A 23,563-nucleotide genomic window follows, 5' to 3' on the forward strand; every position below is an offset into this window, starting at 1 on the left:
TACAATAGCTAAGTGTAACTACTTATATATATTTTGTTTTATACCGGCTTATTGTCTTCTTCTTTTTTCAATTGTTCAATGGAATTGTTGTTGTAAGGATGATTGGTCCCCACCCCAACCCAAAAAAGAACCACTTTTTTGCTTTACCCAATCGCCCCTTCAAATGGTGGAGGTTGAGGTCATGGGTTCAATTTTGAAAGGGTATGTGAATTGAATTTTTATTATTTTAAATGCACTTGAGACAAGGCCTAGTGGCAAACCAAGAGCCTTTATATAGGTAAATCTCTGAAAGGCTTAAGTTATTGGTTTCTTCTTCTGCATTGTGAGTTTATGCCTTTCACTGCCAGGTTAAGTTCCTTCACTTCCCTGTATTGCATGAATTTATTATGTTCTTGTACCCTCCAGGTCACTTATCACTTCTTCCATTGGAAAAAAGATACTCCATTTGCTGAAGATCAGGAGATCTACAATGGGCTGACATGGTGGAACAATAGATAATGGAAAGCAGCTCACACGCAACAGAAAGTTCTCAACCGTTGTTCCTGTTGTGCTGTAAGTTTACTTCTACGAATTACGCAATATGTTCAAATTTGTAAATCCAATTTTCTGGAGGGTGTTTTTGTCGTATCATTTGCATAACCTGCTTGTGAACTATTAGTTTTTTAATTGATACATAATATGTGTGTGCTGAGCTGTTAATTTTATAAGCTTATGAAGATCTTGTTGTTGTTGTTGAGTCAGACGTGTGTGTGGAGGGTGACGTCCATGACACCTCCTCCCTTTGTGAGAGCAATGTGGAGGGTGAGGTCCCGGGTGCATATGTTTCAGGTTTTGGGGATTCAATGAGTCATGCTAGGCTCTGTAGCGAGTTTATTATTTTGTTGGAGACACTGGCTTGGATTTTTGGAATTTGGTTCCAGGCTATTTGATGTGGATCGTTTGGACAGAATGGAATCGAATCGTTGCTCCTTTGAGGATATTGAGAAATCGATGGTTCAGTTAAAAGATTTGTGCCAACAAACTCATTTTGATTGGTCTCGGTGTTGGGGTCCCTCATATTGTTCTTCTATCATAGAGTTCCTCTTTTCTCTTAGAATGTCTTTTGATTTCTCTGTTTCTTTGTTTTTGTTGTTTTTTCTTTGTTCATCATTGGAAACACCTAGTTTTCTTCTTTCTTTATCTTTTATCAATAATGTTACTCTTATTACCTATAATAAAAATAAAAGGGTTCAAGGCCTCCAATATTTGCGTAACACTAACAAAAAAAAAAGTCCTAGACGGGTTACACATTATTATTTATGTCCAGCGCATGCTTTATATAGTTGATTCTTTAACACCATCGTTTTTTTTTTGACCATCCATCTGTCTTCAATATTCTTAAGTAATTTCATTTCTACATTGTACTCTGTACAGACTACACAGGAGATATTTAGAAGAAAAATTTGTCATTAACAAGTTAAAACTATAATTTCCTCTTGTTGCAAATCATTGCAAAGGAAAGTTAGTCAGGAGTTTTAGATATTTCTGTAATTGTACAATGACCTTCCTGTTTGAATATTTTTTTACTTGTTTACCATTGCCCTATTCACCAAAACATTTTTATGCAAGTATTTATCATTATTAATGCAGGAAGGAAGCCTCAATGGGCTCTGATACCAATTCTGATGTAAGCTCTTTACAATCTTTTATGAGATCTTGAAGAATTCTTGAATAGAGTTTGATTTTCAGGTTGAGGTAGGGTTAAGTAATAATAATAAAAAGATTTAGATCTTGAATGAATTAATGGTTGTTTGGTGTCAAAAAAGTGAATAGGATAAGAAACAAAAAAAAACAAAAAGAAAGATAAACCATAGGCAATCACACACTAGGAAAGAGCCCTCAAATTTTAAAATAAGCTGCTGGAATTTTATTGAATTCAGTCTCTTTATTTCTATTTTTTGTTGAATACATAAAAGCTTTTTTATATGCTATTGCCAATACTACTACTGGAATGAACATGACTCAAAACATAATAAGATTTATGGGCGGAGGGAAAAACACGAATGCATCAGAGAATGAATGTTTCCAATACCTACGGCAGCTCCCTACAAGCCCACTACAGAATGTTCCAGCAAATCTGGAAATTATCAAACTACTCTTAGTAAAACTTTATAAAAACTGAATCAACTACTTTCTAACCCAAAAAAATTTATACTTAATAAATTATACGTTTAGTTTAATAATTCTAGAATTCCAGTAAATCTTGATGACTCAGACCTTTGGTAAGGTCTTCATGGTTTCATGATCTTGGTTATCTGAGGTGGACTTGTTAGTGGGTTTCTTTTGTTTGGAATTTTCATCCATTGCAAGCTTGAATTTTGCCAGGCCTGCTAACTGGTCAACTGCATCCGCAATTCCTTCAATTCTTGCAGCAATCTCAATCAGCAAATATACTAAACTGGCCATTGGGAAAACATCCATGAGAGATGGTATGGCAGTTTTTGGGATAGTTTCTCTGTTGGCCTCATTGCGAGCTTGTAGTGTTGACACTGTGGGTCCAATGAAAGAATTAGGAACAGAGTTCAAGGAGTCCTGAAGTTTTTGTGCAGCAAAATTCATCTTTCCAATTAATAATTCTATCTTGGATGATTTGGTGTGAGTTTTCATTATAATGACCAATTCTTTCAGGACCTCCGAAGAATTGGTGCTCAATAGCATGCATACATCACTGAGATGTTTCTTTAGGTAGTCTGGTGCCTGTGGCCAAACAAAAAAAATTGGAATTAATATTACAAGAAAATTAAGTTGCCAAGGTATGAAATACATAAAACCAAAGTAAAGTGTTTTACCTGAATTTCTGAGTTTATGCAACTGTTGAGAGCCTCAATGCAATAAGCACAGTTACGCATTGATGCGCCAATCTTGAGGTATTGTTTCCATGGATGTCGGAAGTTGAATCTGCCATGTGCAGGTTCCCATCTTGCAAAATTGGCCTGTACAATTGAGTTAGAAAATTTATCGAACTGAGTACTCAATAGTTATCTTAATTCTAGCAAATTGACCCACTAGGATAGTTAGCAGCCTACCATGACTTCTTCAGTTGCCTTAGAATTAAGCACGCATTTGTAGCCTTGCATTCTCTTACTAGGACCTTCCTCATTCCAGGCTTAGATTTATCATCTTTGAAGCATTCGCCTACACATCCTGAATTTCAAGTTGACAAAGTTTTTTAATGTATAATTTAGATATGCTTGAATAAGGAGAATTCATATATATTGAGTGTTCAATCTATGATCTTTGATCATGCATACCGTCCAGGGAGTCAGCAAGTTTTTCCAGGTTACAAACAATCAAATCGTGAAGCCCACTGCCAGCCCAAATGGGACAGAAGACCATGGTTACAAAAATGCATAAAGATGTCCCAATGGCAACTGTCAACAATCTTTGGTACGCCAGCTCAAACAATCTGTCCACTCGGTAACCGGAAACTGTAACTAAGCTGAAGGTGAGGATGAAGATCATGGCACCATAGTCGAATCGGGTTTTCACAGATGGAATAAATCGAGAGAAAGTTGCTGCTGAAGCTGAAAATAAGACAAGTGATATATGTGTTAGTATTTTGGGCAGTAGCGAGTAAAGAACTTATCAAATAAGACAACTGATGTGTAACATGTGTTAGTATTTTGGGAAGAAATATATAATAAGTAGAGAAATTTTCAAAGAAAACACACACCTAGAAGGAAAACTGAAATTCCAATAATCATGTGTTCAAAAGTTTCCCCTGACTTGTTTGCAATCCACTGAACACCTAAAGCAAGAGATCCAGCGAGAAAAGTCCCTGTTGCTCTATTAATGCATTTACAGAGTGTAGCACCTGCGCCATAATGTTGTTTATTGTTTATAGAATTAGACGTTGTGATTATAATAAACAAAACCATATTTGTCAAAAAAGAAGAAGAAAAGAGTGCCAAGTACTAACCCACTGTCGATTCAAAAACAACGACAACAGTCATAACTGCCCACATAGCATTCCCTCCAACACCATCATACAAAGGCCTCATATGGTAAAAAAATGATACAAGCAAAAGGGACAATCCTACTTTGACACCATGGATGACCTTTTTAGGTTCAGCAACTCCTAAATTCCAAGCCTTGTATAAGAACCTCCAAATTTTCAAAACTAGTCCACAAAGCAGACCTTTTAACCACAACCATGCCTTGTTCACTAGCTGATCAGATTCTGGGACTAACTCGTTCGATGTCCCATCAGGTACATTGACCCTCCATTCCAGTTTCTCTGACACTTGCTCTGCATTTGCCATTTTGGACAAGACTTAGAAAAATGATGGAAACTAGGAGGGTTGGGACAATATTACGGTTCTCTAAGCCAGATGGGGTTTGCAAGAGTGTAGAATTGTAAGAGAACTTGCTTCTAGGGGGACTTTCAATGACTTTCAATGGAAGAGCTAAGCTTTCTTGGTCTGTGTTTCTTACTTGGCTAGCTAGGCTGTTGTGGTCTACGTACTCACAAGTCAAGCATATATATATATATATATATATATATATATATGGTAGTCTTTGCAGAGACACTTAAAATGGTTTTGATTAGGAAAAGGGGTTTGATACAACATTAGTGGCTGGATCTGCGATTACTTCACCACCTTTTATAGGAGAACAGAAGAGAGAATATGAACTAAAAAATTAGAAAGACTTTTGCCAAGGGTCATGACATTGTGGTTTTAAATTATGAATTCAAATCAACAATGTGTTAGTACTTTTGTCTTTTTAGACAGGTGGATTATTTATTTGAACAGATATATCCTATTATTAGTTTAGAGGAAAAAAACACACACACACAAACACAAAAGAGATACAATATTTAAAGATGCAATGTTTCTTACGTTGAAAGTAAAACAAAATTATAAAAGGATGTATAGCAAGTAAATTTTGCTGAATACTAAATCGAAAAACTAATATTGCTAATTAAAGGGAAAACTAGCTAGGATTAATTCTCCCTTGACAGCTGATCGAGGCCTGTCTCAAATCAGTAGTGCTAATTCATTACACCACCAGATCTGGCTAGTCTAGACACCATGTAAGTGTAACCTTAGCCTGCGAATGGCTAGTTTTGCTTTGAGAAATCAGCATTTCCATGCATTGTTTTGTTTTGTTTTTTTTTTAATGCTAATGCTACTACAAATTTCACTATGGATTTGGCTTACTTCCACTATTTTTTTTAACTGAAATCTCCTTTTGTTTTAATGAGAAACTGTCACATCATTTACTAACTAAATAAAAGGTGAAGATTAAAATCCGCTACCACTTGCCATTGTATATTTAAAATAAAATGACATGTACAATTAAAAAAGTACTGGAGGTAAGTCAAACCATTTCACTATAAAAAACTTACAATTAATCTAATATTGCAATGAATTTGATTAGTGTCATTTTAACAAAATATTAAATGAGCATTTAAATTCTTTTTTTAAATTGGTGCACATCAATTTATAAGATCTATGTAGTAAAATTTATAAGGGTCACATTAACGGATGCCTTTAGGACAATTGTTGATAAACTATATTAGAAAAGTTTTGATATAATTTTTATGGAAAATGTAAAAAGCTATCAACAAAATTAATTATTTTATCATTTTTTTCATAAAATATTTCTAAAAATAGTTCATAAATTAATGCCCTTAAGGCATTCGTTAACATTTCTCATGTTTATTAACAATTGCCTTAAGGGCACTTATTAACATGACCTAAATGGTTAATAAACAAGTGCCCTTAAGGCAATTGTTAATAAACATGGGAAATGTTAACGAATGCCTTAAGGGCATAAGTTTTTATGGGAAAAGAGAAAAAACAATTAATATTTTAACAGTTTTTTCAATTTCTTATAAAAGTTAATATAACTTTCCTAAAATTGTTAGCAATTGCACAAGTGTACTCGTTAACATGACCTTTTTATAATATCTCTAACATTATTTTTTTTTCTTCTTTAAAAAAAAGTTTGCTATCCAAGCACTTAAATCTAGAGAGAGAGAGAAGGTAACCAATGCATTCAAATATGCATGCACGCGCAAAACTCTAGTTAGCTATGCCTCAATCAAGTACCTGAGAAACTCAAAACATTATAGTGCTTTCATTTATGATATGATCTTAAAAGTTACTATTATGCTTTATCTTTAAATCCTTATTTTAGATAAATCTAGCGTAGCCAATGAAAAATCTTGCTCTTACAAAAAAGTGTTCATTCAATTCTTGTACAAGTTGTACTAGTGTCTGTTCTAGCTAGTGAGGTTCCAAATGAATTTATAAAATGGAAATTAGAGCTAGAGAAAACATGATATGTAAGACACAAAAATTGGTGGGATTTTTTAAACGAGCTAAATTTGTCTGAATAACAGTATTCAATTCCTAAGTTTTTTTTTTTATACATTGATGGTTGAGGTTAGAAAATTTGAACTCTAAATGTTTCTATTGGAAATACCATGAAGTTCTAGTTAATCTACAATGCTATTAACTCAATTCATATATTTGAAAATTTTCAAACCATGCATATATTTTTGTTCCTTGAGATTAATAATGAGTGCATGTACTCAAGATTGGCCCAATAAAATTTAAGGCGCCTAAGGTAATAACTTTAAGTTAGATATTTTTGTGCATTTATATTTGATTTAAATAATATTCATTTAAGTTTCCATGTTATCAATTTATTTTTTATTATTGGTTAAAATCTATTTTTCTTGTCTTTTTAGATGCAAGATTGCTAACTAACATTTTGTATTTAAGTTTTGGTAACATTTTCTTTTCAATCAATAATACGACAAATTCTATTGGTTTTTAATATGATTTATCAATTTTACTTATTCTGTACAAACAAGTTTAATAGGTATTATAGTTTCATTCAAGAATATTGCAATCATTCAATAATCTCAACATTCACAAACAAAGATCTGATTCTCTTGGAATCAAATTTATAAAAATAATTGTCCGCATCAATCATGTATATAAAGAATAATATATTTAAAAAATAAAATGGTAAGATACAAAAACTACCACTGAAGTTCGAGTTAATTCCAAGGGCCAAAATGGGCAAATGCCCTTTTTGAGAAAAAAAAAAAAAAGCATTATGCCTCTTTTCCAAACTAATTAGGAAAATGCTCCTCTTTTGAAACTCGATTTTCTCAAAATCAAGTTAAGCCCTATAACGACGTTTTGAGGAGTTTATAGCGACGTTTTAAGAAGCCTATAGCGGCGTTTTGGAATTCAAGCTTCATAAAATCGAGTTATAAAAAATTAAAAAAAAAATAAATAAAAAAAAACCTTGCATGGAACTCGAGTTCATGGAGCTCAAGTTACAAAATGCCGCTATAGGTCCTTAAAACGTCACTATAGGGCTCTAGAAAATTTTTTTTTTTTAACTCGATTTTGAGAAAATCAAGTTTCAAAAGAGGGATCCCTAATTAGTTTGGGAAATGGGGCATTTGCCCATTTTCGCCTAATTCCAAGTACTCCCAAAACTTTTCAAAATCATCCAATTTAATGCATTAGCACAAACATCGCTTAACACAATTTGAAGATTATCTTACTTCTCTTGCTTCATTCTCAATCTTTAGTTGCTATTTATCTACCACTAGCTATCTAGACACTCCCTTGCAAATATAGTTGCCATTATGCAGTCATTGTGAGACCTGTAGTTAAGATAAGTTGGTTGAAGAAAGCAGAGGACTCCGAGGAGTATGAAACTTTCAAACGATATTGTTGTCTTTGCTTAGAGAGAAAACTGGATATTTTTTAAAAGTCTTGAAAGTATATGATATTAGCCTAAGCTTTAGGGTGGTTTTTGCATTTTACCTAAAATTAAATAAAGTTATTTATTTATGGAAAGAAAAAGTAACTAGTTTTTTTTATAACTTTTTGTATTTCCCATGAAGATGGTAATAAAACATTTCTAAAATGATCTATTGATAAATACCTTAAAGGCACTCATTAACCGAACCCTTATCTTAATAAATATGAAAATGAGTTATTTAATATATGATTACTTATTATCAATAAATGCTTTTAGACAAAGACAAACAAGGAATTAGTTTTTTTTTTTTTTTTTATATATATACAAGGTGAAAATTTTACTCTAGCTTAATCTAAGTGTATATGTGTATTAAACTCTTTCCTAAAGACTTGAACTTCAGCATTTGCGTTCCCATCCCACAAGAACTTTATACTTGTGGAGTAACCTTCACGTTAAAAGTGTACAATGGTGGTAGGAACTGACTTTTTTTTTATAACTTTTTATATTTGTCATAAAAATTATATTAAAATTTTCTAAAAATAATCCATTAACAAATATTTTAAGTCCACTCTTTAACAGGACACTTATAAAAATTAACTTGAGAGAGAGAGAGTGAGAGAGAGAGAGAGAGAGAGATTTTTTTTGGGGTAAAGTGAAACACATTTTAAACTGAAAATAGAGAGAGAAATGTATATGGATTTCTTCAAGTTTAGCTGGACACAAATATCATTTTTTAATAAGTAAAAATAAATATTATGCAAGGATGGACGACTCCAATTTCCTTTTAGCAACTTCCCCACACCATGTGGTATGAAACACACCCAATTTATGCTCTGGTTTGCTTTGATTGGTTACCAAGAGAAGAGACCTATTTTTTTTTTTTTTTAATAGGAGTGAGAGTGACCTAATTTTTTATTCACTCTCTAACTCTAAAATGAGTTTCCCTAACTTTGCCCTGTGTAGCGTTCACACATAATCTTCTTCTCGAGTCGCTACGCAAATCCATGCATACGCATCCACGTAACATACATGTATATCACTCTTTGTAAATAATATCTATCAATTATCAAATAATATGTTGTATGAACTTAATGCAACGTGGCTCACAATTTTGGATTGTGGAACTAGTCGAATGCCAAGTAGCAAATAGTGCTATTAATTAGTGCATGGCTCATGTTTTATATGAAAATTAGTAATATATATTTTCACATTACTGCGTGAAGGTGATTCACAGTTAAGTTTGGCCTGTGTAATATTTAAAAGTGACAATACAATTGAATTGATTGCACAAGTTTGATCTTGGCTTTAAAATATCAGCTATAAATAGTATAAAAGTCTACTAAAAGATTCGTACGGAGATTTCCTATTCACGTACGATCGATAGAGGAATCTATGTTAGAAATTGACTTGTTTATGATTGTCGTGTTTGTAGATGTGTTTTGCTCTTTGTTCTTTGGTGAAGATTAAAATTCAAAAAGAAAAAAAATGAGAGACTGTTTTGGATTTTACTGATAAGTCTTCTGGGTAGTTCGTTGTCGGTCGAAGAGGTCAAGCTAGGTTTGCTAGTCGGCTCCCCTCTACTTTGTCTCACCTTGTCTTTGAGGGTCCAAGTCACCAAGCCACTGATTTGTCACATCATCATTATTTAATTAACAAAAGTGTTTTATTTAATGAGAATATTATGAATATTGGACATTATGTAAGGTTCATGAGATGTGTTGCATGTGATTTAGGTATAGAAATGAAATTCTCGTACAAAATATTTAAATCACAAGTTCATTATAAAATAAAAAATCTCAGTTTTTAGTCGGTGATAAAATTGGTTATTTTATCTGATAAGACTATAATATATCAACCATCATGATCTCTCTTGATCATGGAAATGAAGACTTCTTATTGATATATTGATGTATTCGTATTACATTAAACTCGACCACTATGGGTGATCATTCTATAATCTTGATAAGAGATATGAAACATGTCATTAAGATAGATTTAATGGAAATTGATTATTCAGAAAGACAGGCCTGATTATTTTAGTAAAGAGTTACTAAAAGTTTATCTTCAATGAAATTTGATTCCATAAGGCCCTTTTATAGTAGTACTTTGGGTTAAATAATGTATTTGAACTTGGTGAGAGAATGTAATTATGTGTGTGTGTGTGTGTGTGTTTGTGTTTAGCAGTTAGTTTGTTTCTAAAAAAAATCATAAAAATATAAGGATAATCAAGAGGTTAAATTGGGGATTCGAGGACTTAAGATATAGTGTTAATTAAATAACATTATTCCTATGATTTATTATTATTATTATTATTATTATTATTATGACTTTTATTTCACCATAGATGATTTCATGGAAGGGTTGAATGCAATATTAAGTAGTGAAGGGATGTCTTGTATAATTCAATAAAACCTAGAGTGTAATTATATTTTATAGTGGAGTAAAATATCATTAATGGTAATTTTGGGGTAGTTATGAGATAACCATAGCCTAAGACCCATTGGAGCTAGGCTTTTTATTTTTTCCTTTGATCTCACCTTAGGCCACATATATGAAAGCCCCTAGTGGGCTGGGCATATAGTCCAATTCACTCTATGTTACATGTATAAGTGAGGAAGTAGACCAATTGAGAGAAACCCTAGGAGGCATGGCTAGAAAAAGAGTTTTCTCCTTCTACAACGCCAACTGATGATGCAATCGATTGCACAAGCTGACCTTGATCCATAGACACTTGCAAGGAGTAAAAAGACAGCAAAAGATTCATTTAGATTGTTAGTGAGGATTTTTCGAAGCTTAGTCAAAATTTGGATTGTTTGTGATGAATAGAAGCTAGGGTTTTTTTTTTTTGATGAGTTAAACGTATCTCTATATCTTTTCCATGTTCCCTATTTTATGGTTGTCTTGGGACTGATTTTCTTCTTATTCTTTGCTAAATATTGAAAATCAAATGGCGTGTCTTCTTAAACTAGACCCTATAATTTTCATGATCAGCGTCAGATTCCAAGATTTGTCGGATATGGTTGAGGGGTAAGTCTTTGAGGTAGATTGATAACAAGGAGGTTGGGCTAGGTTCATTGATCAGCTCCTTTGCTCACTATTAACTTGTCACTACAAAAGAAGCTGCCTATAGCAGCTTTTTTTTAGTGGCATTCACAAAAAAACACCACTATAGGCATATGTATAGCATTTTAAAACACTAGGTCTATAGCAGCGTTTCCAATGCCTATAGTAGCATGTTAAAAACGCCACTATAGGTCCTTTTAAAAAAGGAAACTAACCCAAAAAAATTAAAAGGACCTATAGCAGCGTTTCATAAACACCACTATAGGTCTTGGTCTTACAAAGGCCTATAGTAGGATCTATAAAACACTGCTATAGGTCCTTTTTTTTATTTTGTTTTTATTATATTTAATTATTTTGTTTTAATTCTGTTTTGAATTTCTTAATATAATTAAATTTTCAATTAAAAAAAAACTTTTGATTGCCAAAACTTAATTTTTGTAATCAATTTTTTTTTTTTTTTGTCAATGGTTTTTGGATATAGTGGTGTTTTAAAACGCTATTATAACCAATTTTCTTAATATAAATATATATATATAAGGGTCTATAGCAACGTTTTTTAAAATGCTACTATAGGATATGGAGCTATAGTTGCATTTTTGTAAAACGCCACTATAGGTCTATAGTCACAGTACAATAGTGACGTTTGTAACCGCCACTATAGAAAAAACCACTATAGCCCAAATGGCTCTATAGTGGCACTTTTAGGACCTATGGTGGTGTTTCACAAACACCACTATAGGTCCATTTTTTGTAGTGTGCCTTTGAGGTACCACGTCACTGTTTGGCTAAGACGCTATGTCGTGATCTAGTTGAGATTATACTTTACCATTTTACCATAGTGTCATGTCATCAAGTTACCTATCAAAAAGTACTTAATTTCATACATAAGTTAGGTAACTATAAATTTGAAATAGTAATATAAAAGAGTTGAGATCCTTGTAACTAGACTAGCACATTCTTGTTTTTCGGTGGAAACGCTCAGGAATCAAATTCTTCTCCCTTGTAACTATTGAACTTAAATAAAAAAAAATAAAAAATAAAAACCCCACTATATTGCAATCACTTTCTTAGAAACATTTTTGGTAAATCTATGTATGCTACATGTTAGCATAAAAATGGAAAAGTTCTTGAGGCAACAACTGCTATATAAAAAATATATGATGTTGCTTCAAAGATATCTAGTACACCACCGTGCACCCTTGACGTGATGATCACTCCATAAGTATAATTAAGTTCTTGTAGGATAAGGGAGAGGGGTTAAGAGTCTGGATTCAAGTTTCTAGAAATGAGTTTCATATATACTAATTATCATGTCACTATTCTCATGATCGCATTTTTTTAATACTTTAAGTTAATTATTAAATTTTCATAGCAAAATTAGGTCACAAATTAAAACTCTTCTAGCTTTCAAATTGGTATTGTCCCCTATTGCCTCTTAAACTGATTTAAAATGGTATGTGATAGTGATTTAATATAAATAGGATGAATTGTGCTTAGATCATGTCATTAAAATGTGTTGAAAAGAGAGTTAAAATCTCACATATTGGTTCGCAAGCTTACTTAGAGCACATCAAGTACACTAAATGCTAAATTTTTAGCATTTAATACATCAAACACAAAAAATCACCTTCATAGAATGTGTATTTGATATTTTGCTAAAGTGATGTTCTAACAATAGAATGGTGCGGTAGATGTATTTGTTTTTTGGGTATTTTTAATTCAACTTTCTCTCTCTACTCTCTTCTATACTATAAAAGATAAAGAAAAAATATTTAAATAAAGTTGTAAAAGAATTAAATGTATGATGTAAGGCACATTGTAAAGTGGTGTATTGACAAAAATAAAGGAACTTTTTAACGTCAATATAACATTTTTCTTAAAACTCCTTATGAAAATGCTCAAGCGTTTCCACCTACAAGCGATTTTCTCTGTTTCTGCTTCAAAGTCACGGACAAAACTTTTGCTAGTCACAATGTTATATAATCACTACTTTGATAGCCCTTTTTTCCCTAATTAATTAATATTTTTTAAAATTTCTAATGGCAAAATTAGGTCATGATGTAAAATCCCTCTAGCTTTCCAATGATATCATCCTCTATTGCATATTCTTTAACTAATACAGGATTTATTCCACTTTTGTAACCCTTTAAAATAGGCCAAAATGGGGTTTTACCCATTTTCCACAAACTTTCTAGCAAAATGCCCCATGTCTGAAACTATTTAGAGAAATGCTCTTGTTTTGAAACTTGATTTTTAAAAAATCAAGTTTCAAATGCAAAACTCGATTTTTGGACAATTGAGTTATAGTGAAATTGAACATAGAAAAAAAAAATCTGGAACTTGAGTTCCATTTAAAGAACTCGAGTTCTAGAAAAAAAAATTTCAAGGAACTTGAGTTCCACAAATTTTTTTTTTTTTTTTAAGTTTCAGTTCCCTATAACTTGATTGTCCAAAAATCGAGTTTTAAATTGAAACTCGATTTTTAGAAAATCGAGTTTCAAAACAGAGGCATTTCCCTAAATAATTTCAGACAATGGGCATTTTGTTGGAAAGTTTTGGCAAAAGAGGCAAATGCCCATTTTGGCCCTTTAAAATATGTTGAAACTTCTTTCTTTCTTCTTCTTCTTGAAAACCTACCTAAAGTAACCGATAAATTAATGCCTCAATAGCTTCTGTACTCCCAAGGGCGTTTCCAAAAGTTACTCTATCAGTCTTCTATAGCTCTATAGATCTTGGTGCTAAGACCAAAATTGGACTTGGATCCGAAAACCCATTCGAAATTGAACAAAAATCCAAAAAAGAAGAAGACATACATATCATAGGAATAACAATATGTTTTAGTCCAATAAATTTATGACATCAACCCAATTTGACCTGATCTTAATCCAAAAAAGAAGAAGACATACATATCATAGGAATAACAATATGTTTTAGTCCAATAAATTTATGACATCAACCCAATTTGACCTGATCTTGATCAGGTCAAACCATTACTCCACTTGATTGATCAACCTTTAGTATAAACTCAGTGGTGACTCCAGGATTTTTTTCTATGGGGGTCAGCAATGGTAGAGCTATGAATTTGTCATTTGTCATGAGGGGTGAGTAAAAAATTAAATGATTAATCTTTTTTTCTATATATAAAGTTCCATATTATATAAAATAATCTAAAATAAAATTCTAAATACAATTTAATATACAATACAACTATATTATACAATAGTCTAAAACTGTTATAAAATAAATAAGACAACAACTATTGAATGCATAAACTAATATAATTAAATTACTAATCATACATTTTTGTCAAATTAATAATAACTTATTATATTTATATGTAATATCAATTGCATAAAAAAATATGATAAAGAAGGAGAAGACTGGTAACACACTTAGGAGTAGGACTAGGAGTAAATATGAAACTAAGAAAATAAAAAAGTAATTGACATAAGTTTTTGCATTTGAAGTGGATGACTTCTTAACCATACACATAGACATAGTCACTCTCTTTGAATTGGAGATAAATGGAGATAAAAAGAAAAACTAAGAAAAAATAGAAGGGAGAAATCAAGATAGAGAGAATGAGGAAAAAAGTATAGATATAGATACAAATTTGTATAGATGTGTTAGTTGTAATAGTGATATAATTTTTTTGTTAATGAAGAAGAAAAATGCAAGGAAAAATAACTTTATTTCGTTGTCAACTACAAAGTAAGCCAGAATCCTAGAAATGATATTCATTTTTTTTTTTTAATGAATGAGCAAAATTTATGGAACTGACACAATACTTTCAAAAAAATTCCACAACAAAATCTAGGCGGCCGATTGTTAAAAGGTAGATAAAAAAAATATTGTTAGTTGTGGGTCCAGATAAAATGCAGTTACAACTTGCCTCATATTATTGTAAAAAATATTGTGAAATTAAAATTAAGATGATCATATTAAAGCTTCAAGCTTATTTCAATTGGGTTCAAACAAAATTTAGAATCAGGGTGTTCAAATTTTTATTTTAAGGGTAAAAAATGAAAAAAATTTAAAAATTTTATATAAAAAAATTATATATATATTCTCCTTGTAAAGCCAAAGTCCACCACCCCAGCTGCATCACTTTAAAACTTGATAATATATATATATATATAAATCGAGGTATCCTTTTCTCGCCATAAGAGTTAATCAAATCAAGAGATAATTGATAAAATAGTACACCATTCTCCATTGTCTCATAAGGTTGAGGAGATTTTTTTTCTTTTTTGAGGCAATTAGAGAAAGAGAACCAAAGAGAAGAAACAACAATATAATAAAATTTATTAAAAAAAATATTATGTTCATATATTCTTGATTGAGTTTTGAATGATTGCCTTCCTTTGAAATTAGTGCGAACCTAGGAACAGATGTGCATGATTAGATTTGTTTTTTAGAATTTAAAGAAGAAAGAGAAAAGATGATAAAGATGGAAAGGCATATAAAATGAAATAACTGCTTGTTATTGAGAGTATAAAGTTGGTGGGAATGTGGAAGTAGAAATATTCAAAAGAACAATGAAAAAAAAACCACCCTGTACGTAACTTTTATTAAAGAAAAAACCTATGTTTTAAAAATCGAACCGGACCAGCCGGTTCAACCAAAAACTGGATACCAATCCGGCCCGATTATCATTACAAATCGAAAATAAAAGAAAAACCAAGAAAAAACGAAAACCACCGATTTAACCGGAAAAACTGGGAACTGCTACGGTTAAACCGGCTCTTGAATCTAAAGAAGAATAAGAAGAAAAACTGGAATAAAATGGAACAAACTTCTTAGATTTGCACTAAAGTAAAATTGGGAGAAATTTTCAGATTTGTGGTGAAAATAAAATAAAAGAAATACTTCTATTAGATGATGTGTATAAGAAATCTGTGCTTTGAGCTTTGACTGGAATAAAATGTCAAGAAAGACCATCAAAAACTTATCTTAAGAAAAAGAAAGACTTAAGATTTGAGAGGGAGCTGAGATGAAGTCTACGACTCTACTGCATTACCGAAAAAGTGTGGAAAGGAAACTGAGGAGGAGTAAAATTTAAAAAGGAGTTTAAATCTGATTTGAGGCCTTGAGGTTGAGGGTAGGTGGTAATGTGTGGTTACAGATTTAACGGAAATAAAATAAAAAATAAAAAATAAAAAACAAAAAAGAAACAAGCGTAAACGTGTGTGAGTAAGGTTGGGTTTGGGTACTGATTATTGCTTTTATGTTTGGACGCAAAATGCGTTTCAGTTTTTTTTTTTTTTTAACCAGTGCTTATGGGGATATGAATAGTGTATTTAAGTTTATGAACAGTAACTTTTTTATTATTATTTTTTGTTATTTTCAATTTTCAGCAAAATAAGCCGTATTCAAATTCTATTAAATGAATCTGGCAATTGCTATGAAAGTATGCTACGAAAAGGTGTTGAATGACTTGTCTAGTCATTCTGACGTTTAGAACTTTGATTTTCAGGTTTTTTTTTTAATAAATAGTTAAAAGTTGAAAGTTAAATATCAAACTATTATTTATATAATTCAGCAAAAATAACTATTATTTATTATATATATATATATATGTGTGTGTGTGTGGAACTTAAATAGCAAGTGTGTGTGTGGAACTTAAATAGCAAATTAACTTTTTCAACAATTATTAATTAGGAGATGAATAAAGAAAATCTTTTTTTTTAATATTTTCCTAATATAATTTATGAAAAATAAAAATTCACATAAAATTTATTTAAATATTTTAAATTAAATTATTTATGACATCATCGGTTCGACCCCAATCGAACAATAAAACCGGTAACCAATCTCTTTATCGGTTCTTTGACCGTACCAGTTTTTAAAACCATGGAAAACTGTTTGTTAGTAAACTGTTTTTTTAAATATATTTAAAATTTAAGAGTTCTAAAATTAGTAATTTTTTATGTGTAACCCTATTATTTAAACTTTCTAAACATGAAAACTTGAAGATATTTTGAGCACAAAAAAGTAAGAATCCAAATAGGAGAAACTCTTAAATAGTAGTATAGATATAGACTAACCTAATTTGGGCAATCCTGATTTTAAGAGCTTTTTTTTGGGTTTAGTATTGTAATTTTCCATTCATATCAACTTACTAAAGTTAACTATCTAAATTCTAAAAAATAATTATTTAAATTCTTGTTATGTGTGCAAATCACGACATCATTATTAACTTGCACACTACCATAGAATATCTAGAGTATTATCTCACAGCAATCAAATAAGATTTTTTTTTTTTTTTGATTTAGTGTTATAATTTTCTATTCATCTCAATTTACTAAAACTAACAATCTAAATTCTCAAAAAAGAATTATTTAAATTCTAGTTATGTCTGCAAATCAAGACATCATAACTTGCACACTACCATAGAATATATAAAGTATTATCTCACAGCAATCATGTGGTTGTATCAAAAATATATATTGTCAAAAGCTACAATGGGAAATTTGTGAAGTTTTCACTTACAATTGACAATAGCAAATATAGTAAATTAGATGGTATAACACGATAGAAGCAATCAAATCTTGGAGATAGTCCGATTATGGCCCATTAACCAAACAAAGCCACCGTTCTAGTTTTATTTTCAAAAGAAAGAGTAAAAAGAGAACTTTGATTGGTAGGAGTGTTTTTATTTTTAATTATCTCATTAGATAATGACATTAATGCTTTGAGTAACGTAGGAAGAATGGAAGATTGGCTTCTTGTGTGTATGAGGATAGAGGTTGAACAACATTGCGTGATGATAACAAGAAATTTGAAATTGTGAATTAGTGGAAAACTGAATGTTTAAGTTATGTTTGGTAACCGTTTTTGTTTTCTATTTTCAAAAACTTGTTTTTTGGAATATAAAGGAAAAACAATTTTTTTTTTTTTTGTATTTTTGAAATTAAAAACATGTTTGGTTAGTTGAAATTAAAAAAATAGTTTTTTGAAGAAAAAAATAGAAAATACTAAAATATGTTATTACTAAGATTTGAACTCTAATGTTAACTCATTAAATGAGAAAGATTCATTAAATTAAATGTGTATTTTTATTGACTTTTGAAAATTAGAAACTAAAAACAGTTTTTTGCATATTTTCAGTTTTTTTCACAAATTGAGTTTTGAGAACAGTTTTTGTTTCTGTCCATTTTAGGTTGTCAAACAAGTTTTTTAGTCTCAAAAATAGAAAATTATTTTTGGAAATAAAAAATTAGGAGAAAAAATAGTTACCAAACATATCCTTAGATTTCAATTTGTAAACTGATGGGAGAGTGCAATAGTTTTATTGGACATTTTTTAAGGGAGTTAATAGATGTATTCTTACTGCTCTGTCCTAAATTGTTTTTACTTATTACACGTTGGATGCAAGGACATTTTTTAGGAGAGTTAATAGACGTAGTTTTACTGCTCTGTCCTAAATTGTTTTTACTTATTACACGTTGGATGCAAGGGTATTTTAGACTGATAAAATGTCCATCACAAATTGTAGTAGCCCTTTAAATGGAGGTAATTATTGGGTACTTCTGGAGTACCATAAATGCGTACTCCCCCTTCTCACATAATTGCGAGTCCCATTAATTAAATTTATAGTGGAACCCAATATTCATATGAGAGAAAATAGTACGCACTTATGGTACTTTTTTTTTTTTTGATACAATATGGTAGTCCTAAAGTATTCTATAATTTTTCCTTAAATAGTAGTATAAATATAAATTAACAATAACTAAATCGTTATAATTCAATAACATACCATAAAATAAAATAAAAAAGAACCCCTTCACCTTGTGATTGCTAAAAATGGAATATAAATCCAACCATATATATACGCAGTATTATGATCCGTTTTTCCCTTTCCTCAATTGGAAAGAGTAAGTGCACAACTACTGATTTCCTTTATCCCCCCCCCCAAAAAAACATAAATTTTTTTTAATCCAAAAAAATCTAATTTATCTAATTATAGTCCACATAAAAAGAGGAAAACAAAAAATTTAAAAAAAAAAAAGGAAAAATAAAACAACTCCAAACATCCCAAGACGACGCCGTCTCCTCTAGATTTTTTGGTCATCTGTGCAAGCAACTTTTCATTTTCAATCAACCCCACGAGAAGTTAGAACAAAAGAGAGAGAAAAACAAAGGACTGTTATTTGCTTGTGGTTTTGTTATCTGTGTGTATTTTATCGAGGTTTTGAATTGGAATCCATCAAACCCAGAATCATAAAGAACCAATCTTGTCTGAATATTCTGAGTCAAAGGAAAGAGTTGATGATGGCGAATCTATATGTAAAAGCTGCACCACCGGTGGATCTGAATAGGAACACAGAGTGGTTCACATACCCAGGTGTTTGGACCACTTACATCCTTATCCTCTTCTTCGCTTGGCTTCTTGTCCTTTCAATCTTTGGCTGCTCTCCTGGCATGGCCTGGACCATTGTTAATCTCGCCCACTTTGCTGTACGTTCGTATACTCTCTCTTTCTCTGTTTCTGCTTCTGGGTTTTGCTTAAAAATTGTTATTTTACATGTGGGTTTGGTGTTAAAGTTCGTGATCGTGTTTGTGCTGTGTGGTTTTGGTGGTTTTTGAGTAAAAGAAAGAATACCCATGTTGTGAATTGTTTTTATTTGGGCATGTATTTTGTTTGTTTGTGAATTTGATGGTTTTGCATCAGTTATTTTCTTGATTGCTGAGTAGGGGTTTTAGGGTTTAAGATGGTTGGTTATTTGTATGTTGTGGTTGAAGAGAGAAGAACCAAGTTTGTAAATTTTTTTCTTGTTTGAAATTGAATGTAGAATTTGCTTGATTATTGGCTGTGGAGAAGTGGGTGTTTGTTGGATTTTGGATTGTGTGGATGGGTAGAAAATGAGAGTAGTCTTTTCAAGGTATCTGAGTTTTTTTATAAGTCAATTGGAGGGGATAATATGCATTAAACTGCTTAATCTTATGTGTCACTCGTTTTGCTATTGGAGAAATGTGAATATGTCCCTAACTGAGTCAGGCAGTTGTATTAGACTCAGTTAAATGTTTAAATTTTTGCGAGGTGTTGTCACTCGACTCAATTTGAGTTTAATTTTTTCTTTTATGCTAAATTGTACAATGTTTTGGACTGGAAATTTAAATTGGCCCGATTTAGTTCATGGGCATTTTGTATCGATTAAAGAGAGGCAATTATGGAAATGTGGGGGGAGTTTCAAATGAGAGACTTTTGTTTTCATGATTTAGCTTTGGTAAATTCTTTGGATTGGTAATCTAAAGATAGAAAACAATAATGACTAAAGTTCACCTCTCTAGTCTTGTATTCACTTTGCCAAAAAAAAAATCTCCAGTCTTGTATATATTCTTCACTATAAGCCGAGCATCTTATACCTTGTCTTAGCGAACATCTTTCCTGTTTCCTAGTTGGCCTCTTATTAGGAAATTTTTATTGTTTATTTTTTGCAATGCCTTGGGAGGTAATTGGAAAGGGATGTGAATAGACCAATGCATATAGATAACTTGACCAAGTTAAACCTGTATACTTTGAGGTCTTTGAAACGTTTCTGCCGTTTACCTATCAAAATAAACATTTCTCTCTTTTATAAGTGCTTGACTGATGGATTTGGTGAAATGAACGACTGGATTTTGATATACAATAGCAGAATGTAACTACTTATATATGTTGTTTATACCAGCTTAATGTTTTTTTCCCTTTTAGTGGTTCAATGGCATTTTTGTTGTAAGGATGATTGGTCCCACCCCAACCAAAAAAGAACCACTTTTTGCTCTACCCCAATCACCTATTCAAATGGTGGAGGGTGAGGTCACGGGTTCAATTTTTAATGGGTATGTGAATTGAATTTTTATTAATTTAAATTCACTTGAGACAAGGCCTAGTGGCCAACCTAAGAACCATTATTTGGGTAAACATTTGAAAGGCTTAAGTAATTGCTTTATTCTTCTGCTTTGTGAGTTTATGCCTTTCACTGTGAGGTTAAGTTGCTTCACTTCCCTGTATTGCATGAATTTATTATGTTCCTGTTCCCTCCAGGTCACATATCACTTTTTCCACTGGAAAAAAGGAACTCCATTTGCTGATGATCAGGGGATCTACAACGCACTGACATGGTGGGAGCAAATAGATAATGGAAAGCAGCTCACACGCAACAGAAAGTTTTTAACTGTTGTTCCTGTTGTGCTGTAAGTTTACTTCTATGGTATTACACAATATGTTCAAATTTGTAAATTCGGTTTATATTTCACTCAACCTTATCTAGAGGGTGTTTTTGTCGTATAATTTGCATCTACCTGCTTGTGAACTATTAGTTTTTTAAATTGGTACATAATATGTGCATGCTGAGGTGTTAATTTTATAAGCTTATGAAGATCTTGTTGTTGTGAAGTCTGTTGACATCAGCTTGTTTGCTGTTTATTTTGGTTCTTCATCAGGAAAGTCTTAGTTCCCTCTCACTCTCTCTGCACGTGTGTGTGGAGGGTGACGTCCATGACATCTCCTCCCTTTGCAAGGGCAATGTGAAGGGTGAGGTTGTGGGTTCAAGACCTACCAATATGTGTGTAACTTCTTCTTTTTTTGAGAAGAAGAAGAAGAATGTGTGTAACTTACTAATATAAAAAATGTCTTAGACCGGCTACTCATTATTATTTCTGTGTCCTGTGCATGCTTTATAGAATTGATTCTTTAACGCTATTGGTTTTTTTATTGACCATCCATCTGTCTTCAATATTCTTAAGTGATCCCATGTCTACATTGTACTCTGTACAGGCTACACAGAAGAGATATTTAGAAGAACAATTTATCATTTATAAGTTAAAATTTATAATTTCCTCTTGTTACAAATCATTTCTAAGGAAAGTTCAGGAGTTTTAGCTATATTTATCTAATTGTACAATGACCTTCCTGTTTGAGTATTTTTTTTGCCTGTTTACCATTGCCCTAAGCACCAAAACATTTTTATGCTAGTATTTTTTTATTGTTGATGCAGGACAGAAGCCTTAATGGGCTCTGATACCAATTCTGATGTAAACTTTTTACAATCTTTTATGACATCTTGAAGAATTCTTGAATAGAGTTTGATGTTCAGGGTTTAGGTAGGGTTAAGTAATAATAATATACACACACACACACACACACACACACACATATATTTGGATCTTGAATGAATTGATGGTTGTTTGGTGCCAAAACGGTGAATAGAACAAGAAACAAAAAAAAGATAAACCGTAGGCAATCAAACCTAGGAAAGAGAAGGCAACCATGTCCTCAAAGTTTAAAATAACCTGCTGGAATCCTCGAAGTTTAAAATAACCTGCTGGAATTTTACTGAATTCAGTCTCTTTGTTTCTATCTTTTATTGAATACGTAAAAACTCTTTTATATGCTATTGCCAATACTACTTCTACTGGACTCCTAAATAATCTTTTCCTAGAAAGACTAGTACTTTTAATAATAAATAAAAAGTAATTAAGATCTTCTAAACCAAATAGAAAAATGACTCAAAACATAAAATAAGACTCATGGGCGGAGTGATAACACCAATGCAGCAGAGAATGAACAAGTTTCCAATACTGACAGCAGCTCCCTACAAGCCCACTACAGCATATTCTAGAAAATCTGGAAATTGCCAAACTACTCATGTTTTAGTAAAACTTGATTAAAAGCTGAATAAAAAACTTCTAACCCAAAACAATTAATACTTACTCAATAATAACTAAAGTAGCCTATGTATAGAAACATTGGCCCAATTTAATCCTATCTTGTCATGCAATAGTGTCCTGCAATAGAGTCTGGAGTACACACGTTGCAAGATGCTAATTGAAAACCTCACTGACATCAGTTTCACAAATGAAATGTCTATTAAGATAAGTGGAACCTTACACCAATGTTCTGAAATATTTTCTCTAGTTTGCATCAAGGCAAGAAAAAATGAGAAACAAAATGTGCTTGTGGGAGTTTAGATTGCAATGGAGTCCAAAAATTGTTCTTGCTGATAGTAGGAGTCCATGTTTTGTTTAAGGTTGTTTAATTATAGATGCCAATGAGCGCTAGCTCAAATGGCACCTCCTCTCCTTGTAAGGGCAAGATGGAGGGTGAGTTTTAAGTTCAAGACTCACATATAATTACCAATAAAAAAAGGCTGTTTAACTAGGATACAGATACCTTGTGGCATGTTTTATCTAGCAATAGCATTGTGCTTTAATCTGCAATTTTTACTTGTCTTTGGTTTTGGAGGCCCTCACAGTTGAAACACATGCATGGTTTGGACATACTCATGCTAATTACTTGGATCTTGTTACTGAAACCTGCACTAGATTCACTTTGATTCTCTTTTCTGTGTTGAGACAGGTACTTGATAGCCTCACACACGACTGACTACCAGCATCCTATGCTCTTCCTCAATACTCTTGCAGCGATTGTGCTGGTTATTGCCAAGTTCCCTAATATGCACAAGGTCCGGATCTTTGGAATCAATGCAGATAAGTGAGTAGGGTATGCATCAGGAAGGTGTTGATTAAACCTGCTTAAGAGCCTCATATCCTTCACTTGTTCTGGTAAAAAGTCATTGTATAGTAATCAGAACTGAGAGGATTTTCAAATATATATAATGTTTTGTGCAAACTGTTTTTCAAGCTTCTTGGTGATTGAAAGAAAAAATATTTGTACTGAGTTATCTTTGTACAGTGGAGAAAGTTTTTGTATCTGGATTATCATGGTGCTGTTATCAGC

The 23,563-nt window shown here is 31.8% G+C and overlaps 1 protein-coding gene, 1 long non-coding RNA gene and 1 pseudogene across 2 annotated transcripts; 2 read left to right on the top strand and 1 right to left on the bottom strand.

Moving 5' to 3' along the window:
* Positions 1-211: 211 nt before the first annotated feature.
* LOC142641670 (uncharacterized) lies at positions 212-1,239 on the top strand. The gene is made up of 2 exons (XR_012845436.1): positions 212-552; positions 742-1,239. It is a non-coding gene; the product is annotated as an uncharacterized LOC142641670 (long non-coding RNA).
* Positions 1,240-2,147: 908 nt separating this feature from the next.
* On the bottom strand, positions 2,148-4,301 carry LOC142641667 (aluminum-activated malate transporter 10-like; annotated as a pseudogene).
* A 14,585-nt stretch (positions 4,302-18,886) lies between these two features.
* LOC142640956 (uncharacterized) lies at positions 18,887-23,563 on the top strand. The gene is made up of 3 exons (XM_075815296.1): positions 18,887-19,299; positions 20,870-21,018; positions 23,183-23,563. Exons 1-3 carry the CDS (start codon positions 19,111-19,113, stop codon positions 23,319-23,321), a joined length of 477 nt encoding a protein of 158 aa, XP_075671411.1. The 5' UTR covers positions 18,887-19,110; the 3' UTR covers positions 23,322-23,563.

The sequence above is a fragment of the Castanea sativa genome, chromosome 6, assembly GCF_040712315.1.
Source record: "Castanea sativa cultivar Marrone di Chiusa Pesio chromosome 6, ASM4071231v1".
Taxonomy (NCBI): Eukaryota; Viridiplantae; Streptophyta; class Magnoliopsida; order Fagales; family Fagaceae; genus Castanea; species Castanea sativa.